Source organism: Leishmania major, chromosome 34 (assembly GCF_000002725.2).
Source record: "Leishmania major strain Friedlin complete genome, chromosome 34".
In the NCBI taxonomy this organism is placed as follows: domain Eukaryota; phylum Euglenozoa; class Kinetoplastea; order Trypanosomatida; family Trypanosomatidae; genus Leishmania; species Leishmania major.
The window spans coordinates 1,445,561-1,462,874 of record NC_007286.2 but is presented as its reverse complement, the minus strand read 5'-3'; the positions used below and the strand labels follow the sequence as shown (position 1 = coordinate 1,462,874).

The 17,314-nt window shown below is 58.6% G+C and overlaps 5 protein-coding genes and 1 non-coding gene across 6 annotated transcripts; all 6 read right to left on the bottom strand.

Annotated features, from left to right (window-relative positions):
* Positions 1-413: 413 nt before the first annotated feature.
* Positions 414-1,055, bottom strand: LMJF_34_3300 (conserved hypothetical protein; the record flags this gene model as incomplete). The annotated part of the gene is made up of 1 exon (XM_001686382.1): positions 414-1,055. The coding sequence occupies one exon, from the start codon at positions 1,053-1,055 to the stop codon at positions 414-416; it is 642 nt and encodes a 213-aa protein (XP_001686434.1).
* A 754-nt stretch (positions 1,056-1,809) lies between these two features.
* Positions 1,810-3,246, bottom strand: LMJF_34_3290 (conserved hypothetical protein; the record flags this gene model as incomplete). The annotated part of the gene is made up of 1 exon (XM_001686381.1): positions 1,810-3,246. One exon carries the CDS (start codon positions 3,244-3,246, stop codon positions 1,810-1,812), a length of 1,437 nt encoding a protein of 478 aa, XP_001686433.1.
* Positions 3,247-4,713: 1,467 nt separating this feature from the next.
* On the bottom strand, positions 4,714-6,147 carry LMJF_34_3280 (conserved hypothetical protein; the record flags this gene model as incomplete). Its single annotated transcript, XM_001686380.1, has 1 exon — positions 4,714-6,147. The coding sequence occupies one exon, from the start codon at positions 6,145-6,147 to the stop codon at positions 4,714-4,716; it is 1,434 nt and encodes a 477-aa protein (XP_001686432.1).
* Positions 6,148-7,677: 1,530 nt separating this feature from the next.
* Positions 7,678-8,232, bottom strand: LMJF_34_3270 (conserved hypothetical protein; the record flags this gene model as incomplete). Its single annotated transcript, XM_001686379.1, has 1 exon — positions 7,678-8,232. The coding sequence occupies one exon, from the start codon at positions 8,230-8,232 to the stop codon at positions 7,678-7,680; it is 555 nt and encodes a 184-aa protein (XP_001686431.1).
* Positions 8,233-9,265: 1,033 nt separating this feature from the next.
* Positions 9,266-10,132, bottom strand: LMJF_34_ncRNA1:ncRNA. The gene has a single exon (XR_002461075.1). It is a non-coding gene (non-coding RNA).
* Positions 10,133-11,087: 955 nt separating this feature from the next.
* LMJF_34_3260 (conserved hypothetical protein) lies at positions 11,088-13,082 on the bottom strand (the record flags this gene model as incomplete). Its single annotated transcript, XM_001686378.1, has 1 exon — positions 11,088-13,082. The coding sequence occupies one exon, from the start codon at positions 13,080-13,082 to the stop codon at positions 11,088-11,090; it is 1,995 nt and encodes a 664-aa protein (XP_001686430.1).
* Positions 13,083-17,314: the final 4,232 nt, after the last annotated feature.

Genomic DNA, 17,314 nt, shown 5'->3' with positions numbered 1-17,314 from the left:
AGGATGGACCAAAAAGAGACGCCACCCAGCTCTCTGATCATCCGCGGACCTCTCAGCGGAGCTGCCGCACGATGAGGTGGTCGAGAGCGAGAGCGAAAAAAAGAGGAGGAGAAGGCGGGAGGTGGACGGCAGCGATTGCAACCGACAGAGGATTGCGTTCTCGCTAATCATGAGTACACACGTAAGCGCCCTGAGAAGCGCGAAGGAAAATTTCGGCCGATGAGCGCAGGACATGCGTGTGCGTTTCCCTAGCGGAGCAGAAGGGAAACTCTGCTTTAGCGCACAGAGCGACGCAGCTCGCATCTCAGCGAGGGGCCGCTGAAAGCATGCCCCACTCACTCTTTGATATGGGTATGCTTCTGTGAACGTTTCACCAGCCGTCACTTCCGCCGTCTCTCTCTCACAGTTCGGATTCACATTGAATCCCATATATTAAGCGGAGGAAGGCACCTGGGATGCTGGCGCGCGATCATCGCCAGCTGCCGACCGAGCTGCTGCTCCCTCCGTGCCATTTGTTGAAGGAGGGCGCGACTCGTGTGGTCGTAGCCCAGCGCGTGCAGGGTGGCATGCACAAGTGCCGCATGGAGGTAGGGCGCCAGGGGAAGAGTAGTGGAGGGGTAGCGACGGCATCGCAGGCGCATATAGTCGAGTGACACAAAAATGTTGCCGAGGTCGACCAGCTCACCGCGGATGATGGACTGCGTCAGGGCGTTCGGCCCAGCCCCTACCGCCGCAGCACACGTAGGTGAGGCGGTCAGCGTGGCTCCTGTGCCCTTGTCGCCGTCGCCTCTCTCCAGAAAATCGCCGAAGAGAAGATCATTCACAAAGCTGTCCGCCTCCCCTGCCGGGGCGAAGGTGAGGACATCAGTCGGCCGATCTAAGCCTTTGTACTTGTAGTTGAGTTGACGCATGTGTGCGAGGGAGACGAACTCTAGGTTGAGTCGCGTGTCGTACGGGGCGCGCTCGAGGGTGAGTAGGAGGTGCATCACGTGCCGAGCTCCGCGGCGCAGAGTGATCGTGTCGCCAGTTATTGTGAGGTATCTGAATGTCTTCATCTCGACTGTGTGTGTGTGTGTGTGCGTGTCTGTGTCTGTGTCTTGAGCCCGTTACAGCAAGAGCCGAGTCCCCACGAGGGAGAGAGGAGAGAGGCACAGGATGGGGAGGCGGGTGGGAGGGCGAGCCAGCGACTACACAGCCATGCACCGTGTCGCCAACCGTGCACCCTCATCGTCAGCTTCGCACCAGTTGGCTGGATACGCCTCCACACACAAAGACAGGGTGCCGCACGCAGAGGTGCCGCACAGCACCGGAACAACAACAACAGAGGATGAGCTCGTTGCCGAGAAGACGGTACGTTTGCACGAGGGTGACTCGCGCAGATCACGAGATGCGATGCCTGCTCACACGTGTACGAGGTCGCAAACTCACGGTCGTCTCCCAAGATGAAGGCATACTCTGCATTCCTCCGTTCAGGGGGCGCTGGCGGCGTGCATGCGCATGAGTAGTGAGCGATCGCCGTTCAATGGGGTGACTCTCATCAGCATGTCTGCATCTGTGTGCGGGTGTGGGTGCTACTGTTTTGGTCACTGTTCAGTGTCGATCTTGTCCGCCTCAGCGTCTCCCTCACTCTCCCCCCCCCTACCGCATCCCAAAGAACGCAGGAACAGCAAAGGGCGCCATGGTGGCGCCCACGAACGCGGGACCAACACAGAGAAGCTCACACAGCGGCGTCCGGGGTGGGGAAAAGTAGCGTTCGACGACGACATCGCTCATGCAGCCACCGACACAACAAACCACGCTGCATGCTGCTTACGGGACCGGCGCGACAAGGGTTCGCTTTTCAAGGACCGCTTGTACTTCACTGGCACGGACAAACTCACTGGTCCACGGCACCGCTGCCGTGGCGGACGCGATCTCGGACATAGACAATGGAGCCACCTTCCACGCGACTTCCACAAAAAGCGTCTCTTGTTCTGTCCAGCTCGCCTCGGCACTGTTTTCTGCCAGTGCGGCCGCCACACTCGATGGAGGCGGTTTCGTCTCCGCTCCACCGCGCAGCTTCACGACCGAGGAGACTAGCTGCCGCAGCGAGCGCTCTAGGCGTGGTAAAAGCACTGCCGCCGCATCAGTGGCTAACGCGATCCACGAAAACCAAAGCCGCGTCAGCAGCACAAGACACGGTATGTCGCAGGTGCACAGCTGCCTCGCACGAGCTACATGCATGTCAGCTGCCTGCCTCTCAATGCAAAGGCGGACGCCGTCGACCGTGCATCGTAGCACCTGTGCAACCAGGCGCGCAGACGCCTCGTGGGCGAAAAAATCAGAGGAAGAGGAGCGACACTGTGAGCAACTGTGCAGAGCATAGCTCCGGCAGCGCAAGAACACGCACCAAAAAAGCGGCGCGACCTCCTTCACAGCCGGCACGGCGCTACCCACTCGCCAATCGATGGTTTTTAAGGAATGCAGAAGCACCTCGCGCGTGAGCTTGGCGGCGTGGCAGGACTCTACTTCACCCGCGATACCGAGAAAATCGATATCTCTGTTCTCTTGCCTTTGCACCGTGTCTGAGGACCCTACAACCGCTATACCGCCCTCCGCCTCACCAAGATGCTCGCCGCCGCCAACGTGCCTGAGTTCTGTGAAGCGACTCCATGCCCACCGGAATCGCGCGTAGGTGGTCAGCAACGCCAGCGGGGGCAGCAACGTGCGGAGAGGTGCGCCATGCGTTGTCCACTCCGTCACGCACCTACGCGCCGCGTGGGCAAAGAAACTACCGATCGCCTCTTCGATTCGATCAATGTGTGCGCTGCCGGCACCATCAAGAGCAGAGCCACCTCGCCAACACGCCTGGAGGGGAGGCAGGCAGAGAGCTACTTTGCTTGCGAGCACGATCGGCTTCGACTCGAGGCCCAGGAGCCACTTCGCCCAGTCATCCACGCATTTGTGGATGTTGTCTTCGCCTGCGCTCGTGCAGCTCGTCTCGGGGGTTCGTGCTGCATTGCACAGCAGCGAGAGTCGCTGCATGTGCGCCATGAGAGAGAGGGCGGCCGTTTCTTGCGCCGCCTCACCATTGTCCTCTACATCGACGTCTGTGGCTGCAGCAGACTTCGTGTAGCTGGCAATAGCGGAGAGCAGGCGATCTGCTGCACCGTCCACCGTGAGCGTGTCTGCCTGGGCCCCGCGCCGCACGGAGAGATCAACATCATCGACAAGGCTGCCGAGCAACAGCGCATGGTGAGCCGTCATGACGACAGACTGTGTTTCGCGCTCCGCAACGGGCGGTTCAGAGTGCGAAGGAAGGGAGGAGAAGCGGGAAAGGAAGAGTGATGCGTTGGGAGTGAAACAGTAATCACAAGAATGCAAAGGAAACACCAGAGACGCGCACTCAGCACGTAAAACATCTGACGTGCAGAGCCAGTGAGAGCATGCGCCTGATTAGGCTTCGCGGCACAGTTGCACACTCCCGTTGAGTTGTCTTGCTCCCTCTGCAACGTGTCCAACACGCTGCCGTACAACATGAGGTCATACGCCACCGGAGCAACTCCTGGCCTGCCTGTCACGGGGGTACATCGCGTGGTGCGAAGCAGTCGTACAGACGCGCGCTACAGCAATGCACCGATGCAGTCATCGGAGCACGACCCTTACCTCAAACCCTACCCACCCACACCCCGCAGGCAGCGCGAGGGACGGGCGGGCCACGTTTGAGTCACGCTGACACCCTGCCTACTATATAGATGGCACAAACCTTTCGCGGTCGCGCGTTGCTCCGACGCCACGCCCATCCAGGATCTGCCCACTGGCATGAATAGCAAATACATCGCACTGCCTTCCCTACGTTGCGGGTACTGGATCGTGTCACTACCGGAGGTAGTTCGGCATTAGCGGAGACGGGGAGGGGGGAGGGGCTGCCAGGATTTCCCCACAGAGTGGGCACTGATCCCTGACACCGCACACACCGAGGTGTGTGACAAACGACCTCCCCACACACACACACTCACACACTCACCCGCTATCATCGGGGCTGCCACCACAATAGAAGGATACGACGAAAAAAAAAGCATGAGTCAGACATGACGTGTGAAAGCACGACGCGCATCGCCTGGACGACCAGGAAAAGGGCCCGGTTCCCTTACGAGAGGGAGAGATCGAAAGATATGTGTATGCTTCTTTATAAAGTCGCGAGGTGCCGTGCAATGGCGCAGGGAGACGTAGCGTCGGCACCAAGAAACAATCAAAAACGAAGAGTTGCGTAGTGAAACACGGGAGAGGCGTCAGGACGCAGACAAGCATCTATCCCAGAAGCAGAGCTCAGAGAACGAGGAGAGTGGACCTAGACACCTACGCCAGTGGCAGGAAAGGAAGGCAAGTGCGAAACAGGAAGAGGCGCGTTTTCAGATGCAGCCACCGATTCGCCCAACACACCAGCAAGCATGCACGCCCCTCCGTACACGAGGGCGTGGGCATGTATCTTCAAACAAAGCAAGTCCTCTGGGTTGCTTGCTACTCGAAAGGTCAGCCTGCCCACCAAGGAAGAAAACAAAGGCGCCCTCACGATGGTGCTCGAGGGATGGCGCAGGTGCAAGGGAGATCACACTCACCACCATGGCCGACCCTGCAACAAAAAAAGGAAACACGAAACGGTACGCAGAGGAGAAACCCCCTCCTGAGCATCGGCGAGGTTTGACCCTCCTTTGCGCTTGTGCACTTGTCACTTCATTTCGCGGCATCGCTTGGCGGCGCGTTTTCGTTCGATCGTCGCCCGGCGGCCGCAGCGCCGTTCCGCGCTTTTCCGGCGCCGCCGCTGCCGCCGCTGCCGCCGACCAGCACCACCCGCGACACGCCCTGCTCTCCAAGTTGTGCGGCGAGGCGGCGCTGCGTTTCGGCGTTCAGCGCAATGTCTTGCAGGGTCTCCTTCAGCTCCCTTATACTGCTGCTGAGTCGCAGATCTGTAGCTACGTTTTGCTGGATGACACTCCGCAGTGCCGTCGTGCAGCTCTCCAGCTGCTTCTCGAGGCGCGTCGTCTCCTCGCCCCGTGTGTCCAGCTCGTGCTTCAGATTTTTCACGGCGTAGAGCAGAGCCGTCGTCTTGCGGCGCTTTTCACCGAGGTCCATCATTACCGACTCCAGCGGCTCAAACGCGGTTGCGAGGTCCATGTACTCGCACCGCTCCAGCTCCTCGGCACGGGTGCTGGCGGTGCCTGTGTCGAGCTCGGTCTCCTCCAGTCCCTCTTCATCGTCATCGCCGCTGCCTGCTTCTCGGGCTAGCTGAGACTCGTAAAGGGCTCGCTTCGCATCCAGCTCGCTCTTGATCACCATCGCATACTGCGCGTGCGATGAGGTGAGTTTCTTGTCGTACTTGGCCGAGATGCTCTTCTTTTCTGCCTTCCACGCCTCTGGCGTGTCGCCGACGGCGGCTGCCATCACGGCGTTCTCGCCGGCGACGGCGTCGTCAAGCATCGGCTCGTCTCGGCCAGGGAACTGCATCCACGTGGAGGTCCCCGTGCTGGAGTCCAGCAGGATGACGACGCGGTGGACAAAGCAGTCACCGTCGTAGTCCCAAATCTGCTGCGTCAGCAGATTCATAGAGAAGAAGTGCTGCTGAGCTACACAGTGATCCTTGGCATGCATGGCCTGGTAGCGGCTGCAGCCGACGTAGCCGCAGATAAGGCATATCCACGGGTCCCCTGCCTTCGCGCAGGCCTCGCACTTGATGGCAGCGGGCGCCGTTGGCTGCTGTTGGGCGTACTCCAGCGAGTCGGCAAAGCGCCGGCACAGGTGGCATGAAGAGCACAGGAAGCAGGTGCACTGGCTTGCGCTGCCGCTCTGCGCACACGTGCACATAGGCGTCTGCGAGCCGTAGCCGGTGATGGTGCACTCGAGCCTGTCGCCGCACATAGGACACGTCGGGATGTAATAGTACGAGGCGAGAACCTGTGCGTCAACCGTCGTTGGTGCGCCCTCGAGACATGGGAATGCCTTGATGTACATGGAGCTCGTCCGAACGTCGTTGCCCTGACCCGCGACTTCGGTGCAAACTTGCAGCACAGACAGAACATCCTGCATGCTTTGGCAAGCGAGAACGACGATGGCGCACCCCGAGAAGCTGCACGCTGCCGCGTCCGCCACACAGAACGGAATGTGTTCCATCTGGCCAAGAAACGCACTGATGCACGACTGTGCCTCCAATGTCAAGGTGGAGACACTGGCATCGGCACCGCCACCACCGCTACTTGACGCGCCGAGCGAGAATGACACTGCCGTCGCCTGTCCGCCGCCTGGTGCGCAGGAGCTGGGAAAGACAAGCAGGACATAGTTGGTGGAGACGACAGGGGTGAAGAAGCTGCCTTTGAAGGCCTTTTTTCGCAGGAGCCGCACCTCGCCGCACACAAATGATGTTGGAATGGATTCAGAAGAGGTGTGAAGGGTGACAGCTTGCGTGCCCCGCTGCTTTACGACTTCGTAGCGCAACATTTTCTGGTATCAGGGGCAGCAGAGAGATGGTAAAGGCCACAGAGAGAGAGAGAGAGACAACCAACAGCAGAAGGGAGAGAACGCAAAAGGAAAAGTGCAGACAAGGCGCCGCGTGAACAGAGCGACGGTCAGCACCAGTTGAAGTGACGACGCCGATGATGAAGGTCGTGAGAGATGGATAGCGGCGATGTGTATGTGTGTGTGTGTGTGTGTGTGTGTGGTGGTGTGTGTGGGGGGTGGCAGCTTAGGTAATAGACTGTAGTTAAGACATCAGTAAAACGTGCACTATGTCGCCACAAAGAAACGGCGCTAGGCAGGTGCCCCGTGTAGCCCCCCTTCCTCACCGCCACGCCGCACACCGCTCACAACAAGCACGAAGGCAAAGCGAAGGGCGACCGTTCGGAGCCACTGCCTCGAAACGACACAAAGGACATGGAAAAGCAAGCGGAGACCACAGGACAGAGATAGGGAGACACTCAGCTATTAGAAGACGGGCGAGAGTCGCCTGTGAGGAGGCGCAGCAGTGACAGTGGCGGCGCCGCCGACCCGTGCGCTTTCGCCTACCTCCCACCTCGGCTCTCTTCGCGAGGACCAACGAAACAAAACAAAGGAGGCGTTTTACCCTCTCCGAGGAAGAGCTGAGGAGAATCACACGCTCGATGGGGTACCGTGGCTGTGGGGTATAGTGGCGGCATGAGGTGCGTTGGTGACAGCAGCGGCAGAGACAACAATACGAAAGTAACACAGAGGACAAGGGTGCAAGGCGACAGCGAAGGGAAGGAGTAGCAGTGCAGAGAGATGTCGGCTGAGCGGGGGTGGAGAGGGGCACAGAAGGGCGCATGCGAGCCCTGCCGCTCCCCGCCTGCATTGACGGCGCGCAAAACCGTGAGAGAAGCCTGGGATAGGAGTTCCAGTATAGCCACTTCATGCTTGTGCACGGAACGTGCTTGGCGGAAGGCGCAGACGCCGGTCCAGTACATTGTTCATCTCGTTCTCCGGTAAAGACACGCAACACATCCTTGCTAAAGACATCTGGTGAGCTTTACTGTGTACGTCAACGAGTGCTTGGCTTTGGAAGTGCACCGTTCATGTGTGTGTGAGGGAAAGGGAGGCGAACAAAAAAGACAGGGCGACGACGAGGGCGCACCCGAATGAGCGAAGAGCATACACCTGTCGTCAGCCCCCCCTTGCTTTCCACGCTTCAGCTCAGTACTTGGTCCGCAAGTTAAGCATTGTGGTGCGCTTCGGCCGCAGTGATCGATTCTCCTCGCCGGGCAGCAGCGGCGGCGTAGCGCCGCCACATTCAACATCAGCTTCACGAGCGTGCGCACTGCCGGTGCCCATGGCTGCGGTGTTGAACGCCATCGACCTGCTCATCTCCCGATCTTCGCAGACAGGGCATCCACCACCGCGCACCACGCGCTTTTCCACACTCATCTGGTACGAACTGGCGCACCCTCGGCACTTCCAGTACACGGGATGCATGTAGCCGATGCTCACGATGTCTGGGTAGAGGTGCATGGGGTTCTTTTCATGATCCCACTCCGCCGCAATGTCCGGTGCTGCAACGCGTAGTCGTGTTGGAAGGTAGTAGCGCTTCCCGACGAACATCTCAACCTTCTTGCGATTTGCAATGCGGATTGTCGACGCCTTGTGGCGCGCGGGAGTGCGCAGGGCCGCCTGTGTAGAATGATCAAGCGAGCTACTCACGGACGGCCCGACACTGACACGCACGGATGCAGCACAGGCGATCCCGGACATCCATCGCGCACCGCTGCTGTAGAAGATACCGTGCCGAAGCATTCGTAAAGGGTTACTGCGGTCAGAGGAACGTAGCAGCTCTACTGGAGAAACGCGCGCACGCGCGCGCGCGAGAGAGAGAGATGAGTTGAAAAGGTAAGCGCCATTCAAGAAGAGCGAGAGTGAGTACATCAGCAAGCTTAGCATGCGAAGACATCTGGAGCGCGCGGGCGAAGAACTGCTGCGCGCGAGCCGTCGGGCACGCTTTCGGACATCAGAGGCGGCTCAATCACTCGGAGAACGCTACGCCCCCGCGCGACGCGTTGGGCCGTTGAACGGCGTGGTGGTGGAGGAGGCTAAGCGCGAAAGGGACTGCGTGCTCGAATCCAGCACCACCTATCCCCGTGTGTCAGACGGCAGCGGAGGTGCTCCGCCGGCGCTGGTCACTGAGCGAGGTAGCCGCGTTTCATGCTGTCTGTGTAAAATGTGAAGAATGCGCAGACAGCGGGGAGGAAGGAAGGCAGAAAGAGCGTCAACAGCGCCCATGTGCGCACGCGGGAACGGACACAGACGTACACGCAGTTTAGGCCCACATAGATAAAAGAACTGCTCCGCAACGGTAACAGCGAAGGGGAGAACAACCAACACGGTCAGTGAGCGCATGGAGAGCGCAGGAGAGGGAGAGGGCCAAGAACCGACTCACCATGGACGCAACCACCTTTCGCATCCGCCCCTGATCCGCATCTCTTCCTCACCGCACGTGCGCTCTAATGAGATGAGTGAAACGAAAGCAAAATCAAACACAAGTAGACACACACACACACACACACAGACAGACACACAGATACGTGCCGATATACGCGCGACCTCACGCACACGGACACGCATCATCTGTGATGGGGGTGGGGAAGCTAGTGGCGGCATTTTTCTTCTCCCCGGCGGTTGAGCGGCTGTGGCCTCCTTCGCCCTCCGCATTTCCTCCCTAAGCGTGTGAGTATGTGCTCAGCATGCTCAACTATACAAAAACAAACAAACAAACCCTGACACCCATGATGACACAATCAAGGTGCGTTGCTCCACTCGCACGTGGCGATGAGCTAGCCACTGCCACTGCCGCCGCCCACCAGGTGGCCGATGAAGATCCGGCTGCCGAACTAGCTCACATGGTCGGCGTTCAGCCCGCCGGGGATTCCTTGCTTGCCGCGCCGAGCACGGCGGCAAACGTCTCCTTCAATCAAAAGCAGTCCACGCTGCCAGGCCTCATTTCAGCCTTGCCAAACAGCTTCGACAGCGTCTTGAAGGTGCTCTCGCACATGAATTCCTCTTCGGGACACCGAGGATGGCCCACACCTTCAGCTCCGCGAGGATTGGCAGGGCAACCACCTTTGCAGACTTATCAGAGGCAAGCAACACAGTCGCTTGCCGGCGACGTTTACGGCGGCGAAGTTCCCGACGGTGACAGTGTCGGCGCTACAGCGCTTGAAGGTTGGCATCGGCCGGGAGAAGTAGTCGCACTGCAGCTGCCGCAGCCCCTTCGTCGTGCAGCGCCACCGCCGTCCTGTTCTTGGCAATCTCCTTGACAGGCGCAAGTCAGTCGAGGAGACCTTTTGTCCCACAGCTGTCAGCCGTTCCTCTGCAAGCGGTACACAGCGTCGTCCTGCAGCTCAGGCGATGGTTTGTGCGCCTCCACCACACCGCTAAAAAAGCAGCGCCGTCGCCATACCGTTCTTGCCAACGGTGGGGTCGAGCAAGGCTCCTTGCAGCCCATCCAGCACCGTCATGCCCCCACAAAGTCGGCCCTTGGTGCTTCCAGCCAACCAGAAGGATGGGATGGTTGGCATGGACTGGAAACTATCAGCCATACCAAGGCCGATCTTGTCACGCACGAGCCGGCGTGCCATGCCGTGAATCGTGGCACCACCACTGCTGCAGTCCTCCTGCACGGTCGTTCCTGACGAGATGACTAGCGACTTCGCATACGCGCTGGCCGCCTTCGCCATATTCATCGGGGCGCATATCCGGCACTTTCGATCCCACCCTTGCGCGCATTCTACATACCGTGAGCCGCGCTTGCCGCTCGCGAGGGCGAATCAGGCTGCTCGCAGCATCAGGTCCCACGTATGCAGCGAGGACAGTCCACCACCAGTGGTGCCCATCTGTCTGCGGACCGCACCTACAATCGCGGTCTTCGTGGCAGACATAACGCGTGAGGAAGCGAGGAGGGTAGAGAAACGCAAGTGCTGTGCAGCGAGACCCGCCGATTAGAGATGCACAAGGCACAAACAAAGAGCTCGAGTACACAACGGGAAGGGGAGAACGGAGGTGATGCGACGAAGGTGGCGTGGGTTTGGTGGTTGCGCACGTGCATGTAGGATGGAGGGTGCGTGTGTCGCATCGACGATGCAGGGGGTGGGGTGGGGAGGGAGAGCACCGAGCAGGAAGAGAAGCCCAGACCAGGGATTGGGGCTTGTGCGCAAGCGTCCAGAGCAGTGAAATACGCGACGGACTTCGCCATACGAATCCGTGAAAGTAGCAGCGACACCTTTTCCGTGTTGGTCTAGGGACGCGTGGACAGCTTAATAGAGAGATAGAGAGCTGTTGTCAGTTTCACGCATACAGACACACATGCAAGGAAGAAGAGGAGCGCCCGCGTGCTTGTGTTGTCTAGTTCCGCTAAGGCTACACTGCGCACCTGTGAGGCGGTGGGGCGATGATGTGTGTCTGTGTGTGCTGGTGCAGATACACCGACTACAGATGAGCAGGCAGTGACCCAGCAGGGTGGGAGGGGGTGCGACAGGGCAAGGAACGATCAAGGGGCAATCATTCTCAGCAATGCGACGTCGGGCAAGCGGTAACGGTGCCGCTTGACCACTTCGTCAGTCGTCATCGCTGATTTCCACCACCGCCTGCACCACGCCCACCACTTGGCAGTCATCATCTTCGCCCGCCACCACCTCTTCCAGAGGCTGTCTCTCTGGCGATCTGTGCGCTGCGTCTCGCTTGACCTTCTGAAAAAGGTGCTCGAGAGTGCACGTGATGCTCGACGTGGTGGCAGTCGTTGATGTTGTCGATGTCGGCACAGCAACCGTCGCGACGTGCAGTTGCGCACGCGCTCTTTTCCGCGCCACTCCTGAGGCGGTTGTCGCCGTTTGGGCATCATCCACAGCAGGCTCTTCGACTGGGATGGCTCCCGCCAAGGACACTGACGATCCATCAAGCACCATACGCGCAGCTGAGGAGGCCACAGTGGCCGCCGTATCCTCCCTCCTTTCGCCAGTCGGCGCCTCCGCTTGGTGCACCGGTAGCACCGAGAAGAACCGTGTGATGGGCTGCACGTTCGACACGCGACTGCGGAGGCGTGGCGATCTCTCCACAAAGAGTGCCTCATACTGCTTGAAGCCTTCCTCTGACACGGTCGGCACTACGCGCGCCGGGTTCACGAACGCGACAAACTCGAGGAGCTCGTGAAAGGCACAGTGCTCGCTGTATGGCACACGGAGAAGAGTGTATTTCTCCGACACCTCTCGCGCCACGCAGCGCTTGGACCACCCCGTCGGCTCCACCATGAGCACCTGATCGTAGCGGTCCAGATTAAGCGCCAGCCCGTCTTCCATGTCCATCACCGCCGGGCCGTCGGCGTGCGCCAGCGCAGCCACTGCTCGGTAGCCTACGCTGGCCATGGGAACCAGAAAGACACTGAGAAGGTGTTCCACCTCCTCCACGCGTCCCTCGGCAGCGGACTGGTTTCCTGCGCCGTCCACCGTGTCGAGGGCGACCGCCAATGACGGTCGCACGGGGGGAGCGGCGCTGGAACGGGTCTCCTCCGGCTTACAGGCTAGGCCGCTGGCGACACTCTTGCGTTGCGCGCCCTGTGCATTGCACTCGCTAAGCAGCACCGGCAGTAGAACTGGCACGTCTTCGACGTGAGCCGTCTCTGTCGGTGGTCTTGACGAGGCACCTTTGTCCGCGTCGCGCGGGGTCACGACTTTCCCGCTCGAGCGGGACGCCTTCAGCGGCTCAAAGCACTCTTCGAAGAACCCTATGGAGGACAGTAGGGCGTACCGACTCGGTGAGACATGAATCCGCCACGATGCAGGCTCTGAGGTGTTGGCGTGACGCTGAGACCCTTTTAGGGGGTCTCTTGCGTGGCTCTGTTCAGATGACCTTACCAGAGGGAAGGCGTCCCGCAGCGCCAACGCAACACGTTCCTTCCCGATCGTGTAGCACCCAATCAAGACAGCGCAACGCACTTGTCGATGCTGCGGATGCCCGGCCGAGGGCGCCGGGACTCTTGCGCGGCAAGCGGCGCGGTGGAAGAGGGACCGAAGTACCTCGATCACCCTCTGCGTCACTTCCCATTGCGAGGGAAACCTGTACGCTGGCGCACAGAAGGTGTTGTCTAGGAGAAGGACGTCGAGGAGCTGCCGCTGCGCCACGTCCCGCAGCGCCTCGTCATCCGCGATGAACTGCTCGTAAACCGGAGCGGGCGGCGCCGCTGTCGATGCATGCTGCTCCTCTTCGCGTTTTATCAGGCACGGCGACGGCGGCACGTACGTCTGCCTCCTGTTGGAGGACCGCACAAACTGCTCCCAGGTCTCCCGCGAGCCGTTGAAGCGAAAGTCGCCCGTGTGTAGCACAGTCCCGAAAACTGGTGACACGAAGAGAAACATCACCGCGCCTGGGCAGTGGTTCGCCGGAATGAGGCGCACCACAAACATACCGTCGCCAGCCTTTTCTTGTGCCTGCCCCTTCGAGGATGCTGCCGGTGGACTCAGGAGAGCCTGCACGCGTGGGTGGTGCGGCGTTTCGGGCACACGCGCGAGACACACGCCGGTAGACAAGGAGAAGATGTATGACTGACCCAGGTCCATCGAAAACAACCACGACGTAGACACCCCAAGTTGCAACTGGGTAAGTCTGGCCGTTGGGCGGCTGCAATAGATGGTGCCGCTGTGCCAGCGATTGGTGATGCCCGTGTAATGGTCGGAGTGGAAGTGACTCAGAAAGTAGAAGGTGTGCCTCCGGGCCGCTCTCGCCGTGGACGCCAGTCCAACACCTTGATTGGACACCGGCGAAGTAGCAGAGTACGGCGTCCCTGACGGTGTCGCTTCGTTAGCGGAGGGAGGCACCGGGCGCTGTGCTGGACACGCCAAGTCGGTGAGCGGTGCACCATGATCCACGAAACGGAAGGCATCAACCAGAATGATGCCTTGCGAGCCCCGATACACCTCTCTCGACTTGAAGTACTCTCGCATCGCGCCATCTCTGCGGACGCTGGACGCTGCAGCACCTGCCTCAGTCGTCGAGGATCTCATAGAATTGCTCAGGTTTGACGGAGTGGGCAGAAAATCGGTAGGCGTCTGCCTTTAGACCTGCGCCGTACCGCAACGGCGAATGTATCTATATTTTCCAGCGCGATCGTTGGCCTCGGCACAAGAAAAAAAAGAACGAAAATAAACCACCCCAAAGCCAAGATGCGCGTTGCAAGGGGGATGGTGTGTGTGCGTGTGTGTGTGTGTGTACGAGCTAGATGGCGTTCTCCGCACAGATGAGTGGCAGACCCCGTCCTAAAAGCTGTACCTGCGTCTATGAACGCAGAATGCAGGCAGCTGATCGGTTTTTCCTCGCACCTAAGATGTTGCACGACTACACGGCAGTGACCAAGACGACGACAAGCAAAGACACGAGCGCACTGCACGAAGACCTTCCGCTGAAGAGAGGGGTGTCAGCGTACTCCATCGAAAGGATAGCAGAAGTGTGTCATTGGCTCGACAACCAGTCGTTCTCTTTGAGTTCGAAGCTTTATGTGTGAAGGGCTGCGGTGCGCTTCCAGGTGATCAGGAGAAGGGGAGAGAGGCGCTGTAGGTAAGGCAACAAAGGCAGGAAAAAACGCTCACGGTAAAGAGTAGAACGACTGACGGATGCAGTGACAGGAGCGCCGCATGCTACTTCGTGGCATGAATGAGTACTTTTCACCTTCAGATGTGTCCAGTCACACTCGCGCACAGAAAACCAGGGCTGCCTCAACGAAAATGAGGCAATATGGCGAAGCGTGTAATATACCGCTTCGTTTCATTTGCATTATCTAGTACGTATTCCTGCCCTAACGCCAACGTATATATATATATATATGCAGATACAGATAGAGAGGCACGGGTGCCACAAACACCCACAGACAGCAAACCGAAACGACTGCACAGACATATCGGATTTAAGCCCCACGCTGACATATCCATATTAACAATAATACAAAAATGATAATAATAAAAAGAGGGGGGGGGTGATGACAAGATATACGTACGATGAGTTTCCATGCACGCTCCTGACTCTTCGCAGGAGGTGGCGAATTGTCTACTGCCGCGGAAGAGTGTACCAGACTGGTCTCTCTCCACTCGCGCTCTCGGTACCTCCAGCGCTGGCAGGGCTCTCCGCGAGAACTCTGCTGCACTCACACCCCCAGCGGGTAGCGCTACTCACGGATAGGCAGACTTGAGCACCCCCGTTTTCCGACACCCAGGGATTTCTGTCGTGGCAAGCAGCCAAATGGGGTGGGTGGGGGGGGGAGAGGGGTGCAACACGCGTATGACTCGACTCTCCGAAATCCGAAAATGATTATGAGAACAAAAAAACGAGGAAACGAAAAGACAAGTGGCTGGTGGAGCATGCCACCGGAATAGTGGAGAGTACTTTGACTCGCTCCTTCCCATCACATCGTGTTTCCGTCATTCCTCTCTCGTTGGTTCCTGCCACCGACCTTCGATAACAACGACAAAAAAAAACAATGGAGAGCAAACGAAAAAGAAGAAAAACGCTGCTCCGCATACCGGTGGCTCGACAATCTAGAGAATGGCCCAGATATACAGGCTCACCGACTCTCGGACACACACACACACACACAAACACACACACCAGGCGTGCGGAGATCTTTCTCGTTCACTCACAAGAGTATATGCACACGAGTGCGGCACTCGGCGGGAGCGACGACAGCATCCAAAGGCAAGGTCGAGTTAAAGCTTTTCGAAACGTCCACAAGTATGCATGCGTACAAGGAGGACTTCGCGAGAGGCGTGAAATTGATTTTTTCTTCGCGTTGACGCGTGCGGGTATGCACATGTCTTGCCTGTAGGCGTGCTCCTCCGAGGAGAGCTCTCAAGGGCGACATACCGCGCGCATAGACCTCCGTGTACAAATAAGTCGAAATCTGTGCTTATTGCGCTGGAAAAGCGAAACGGAAACAAAAAAATGGACGTAACAGAACCAAACATTTATTGTTTCAGGCTGGCATGCAGAGGGCAAGCCCACGAGAAGGAGCAAAAAAACTCTCTTCGTCCTGGAAAAGGGAAGTGGTCATGCACCCGCTCGGGCCGCGTCCATAGGGAGTCGCCACCCTTCGTAGAACAGTACACACCAACGTGGAAGACACAAACACGACCGCCGCCGCAATAACACCTTGTTAGCTTCAATGTCGAACTGTCTGCCGTACAACATGAGGTCATACGCCACCGGAGCAACTCCTGGCCTGCCTGTCACGGGGGTACATCGCGTGGTGCGAAGCAGTCGTACAGACGCGCGCTACAGCAATGCACCGATGCAGTCATCGGAGCACGACCCTTACCTCAAACCCTACCCACCCACACCCCGCAGGCAGCGCGAGGGACGGGCGGGCCACGTTTGAGTCACGCTGACACCCTGCCTACTATATAGATGGCACAAACCTTTCGCGGTCGCGCGTTGCTCCGACGCCACGCCCATCCAGGATCTGCCCACTGGCATGAATAGCAAATACATCGCACTGCCTTCCCTACGTTGCGGGTACTGGATCGTGTCACTACCGGAGGTAGTTCGGCATTAGCGGAGACGGGGAGGGGGGAGGGGCTGCCAGGATTTCCCCACAGAGTGGGCACTGATCCCTGACACCGCACACACCGAGGTGTGTGACAAACGACCTCCCCACACACACACACTCACCCGCTATCATTGGGGCGTCCATGTCCATACAGTAAGCATGAGTACAGAGAGAGAGAGAGAGAGATGTAAAGCGAAGAAAAAGCTCCGTGAAAGCGCCTCGCTGATGACAAGGGAGGGGAGGGGAGCGGCGGTGGCGGTGGCGGCGGTGGCGGTGGCGGCGGCGGCGGCGGCGGCGGGGGGGGGCGGGGGCCACGAAGAAAGGAAGACAAGAGAGGACAAACACCATAACAGAAACGAAAGCGACCGAAAGACAGCCACTCAAGATGGGACAGCGAACAATCGAAAGACGAACAAAGGCCAGGAAAGGCGGCTGAACCCTCACCAGAAACACAAGCGAGCCCACAAACGGGTGTGTGCGTGTGGGATTGTGGAGGTGGCGGAGGAAGAGGAGTGAGGAATGATGTGAAGGAAAGGAGGAGGAGGAGGAGGGGAGGAGAAAGTACAAGGGAGAGGCGGGAGGAGAGACGAAGGGTGGTAGAGGGGCAAAAAGAAATACTAATAACAAAGCATTCGGGGAACAAAAGAGACAACTGAGGTGGAACAGAAACAATGAACACAACCAGAGTCAACGTCGTTGGCGAAGCGACACACACACACAAAAAAAAAACAGAAGAAACTGGGAATAGGAGACGTCTGCGCGGTCAGCTGCAAACATCGATGGACGTTCGCACACCCACACGCGCGCACATACAGAAACCCTATACAAACAGGAAAGGAAATCAACGGCAGGGGGAGTGCAGACGCCGGCGGCTGCGCTCGGCAACAGAGGTGAGCACGAAGATGTATGGACGCACAGCGAAAGTAGCGCTACGAGTAACGCCGAAATGATGAGGGTGATGGCGGCGGTACGAGAGGGCTGAAGAGAGCAACTTGTGTTTGCACCTGTTTCTTTCCATGATCTGTGGCGTACGCGCATGCGTGCGTGCCTGATTGTGTGAGTATTAAACAAGGGCCGAGAAGGGGAGATGAGCTGAGCACGACAGCAGGTCAAGGTAGCCAGAGAAAAAGAAGAGCATGCTGAGTTGGAAAAATGCGGCAATGGCGGCGGCATTATGTGGGCCATTGCAGAGCCAGCTTACGAAGCTGCGGCCCACGCTCCCCCCTAACCCAGCGCAGACAACTCTGGTGCCGGTTG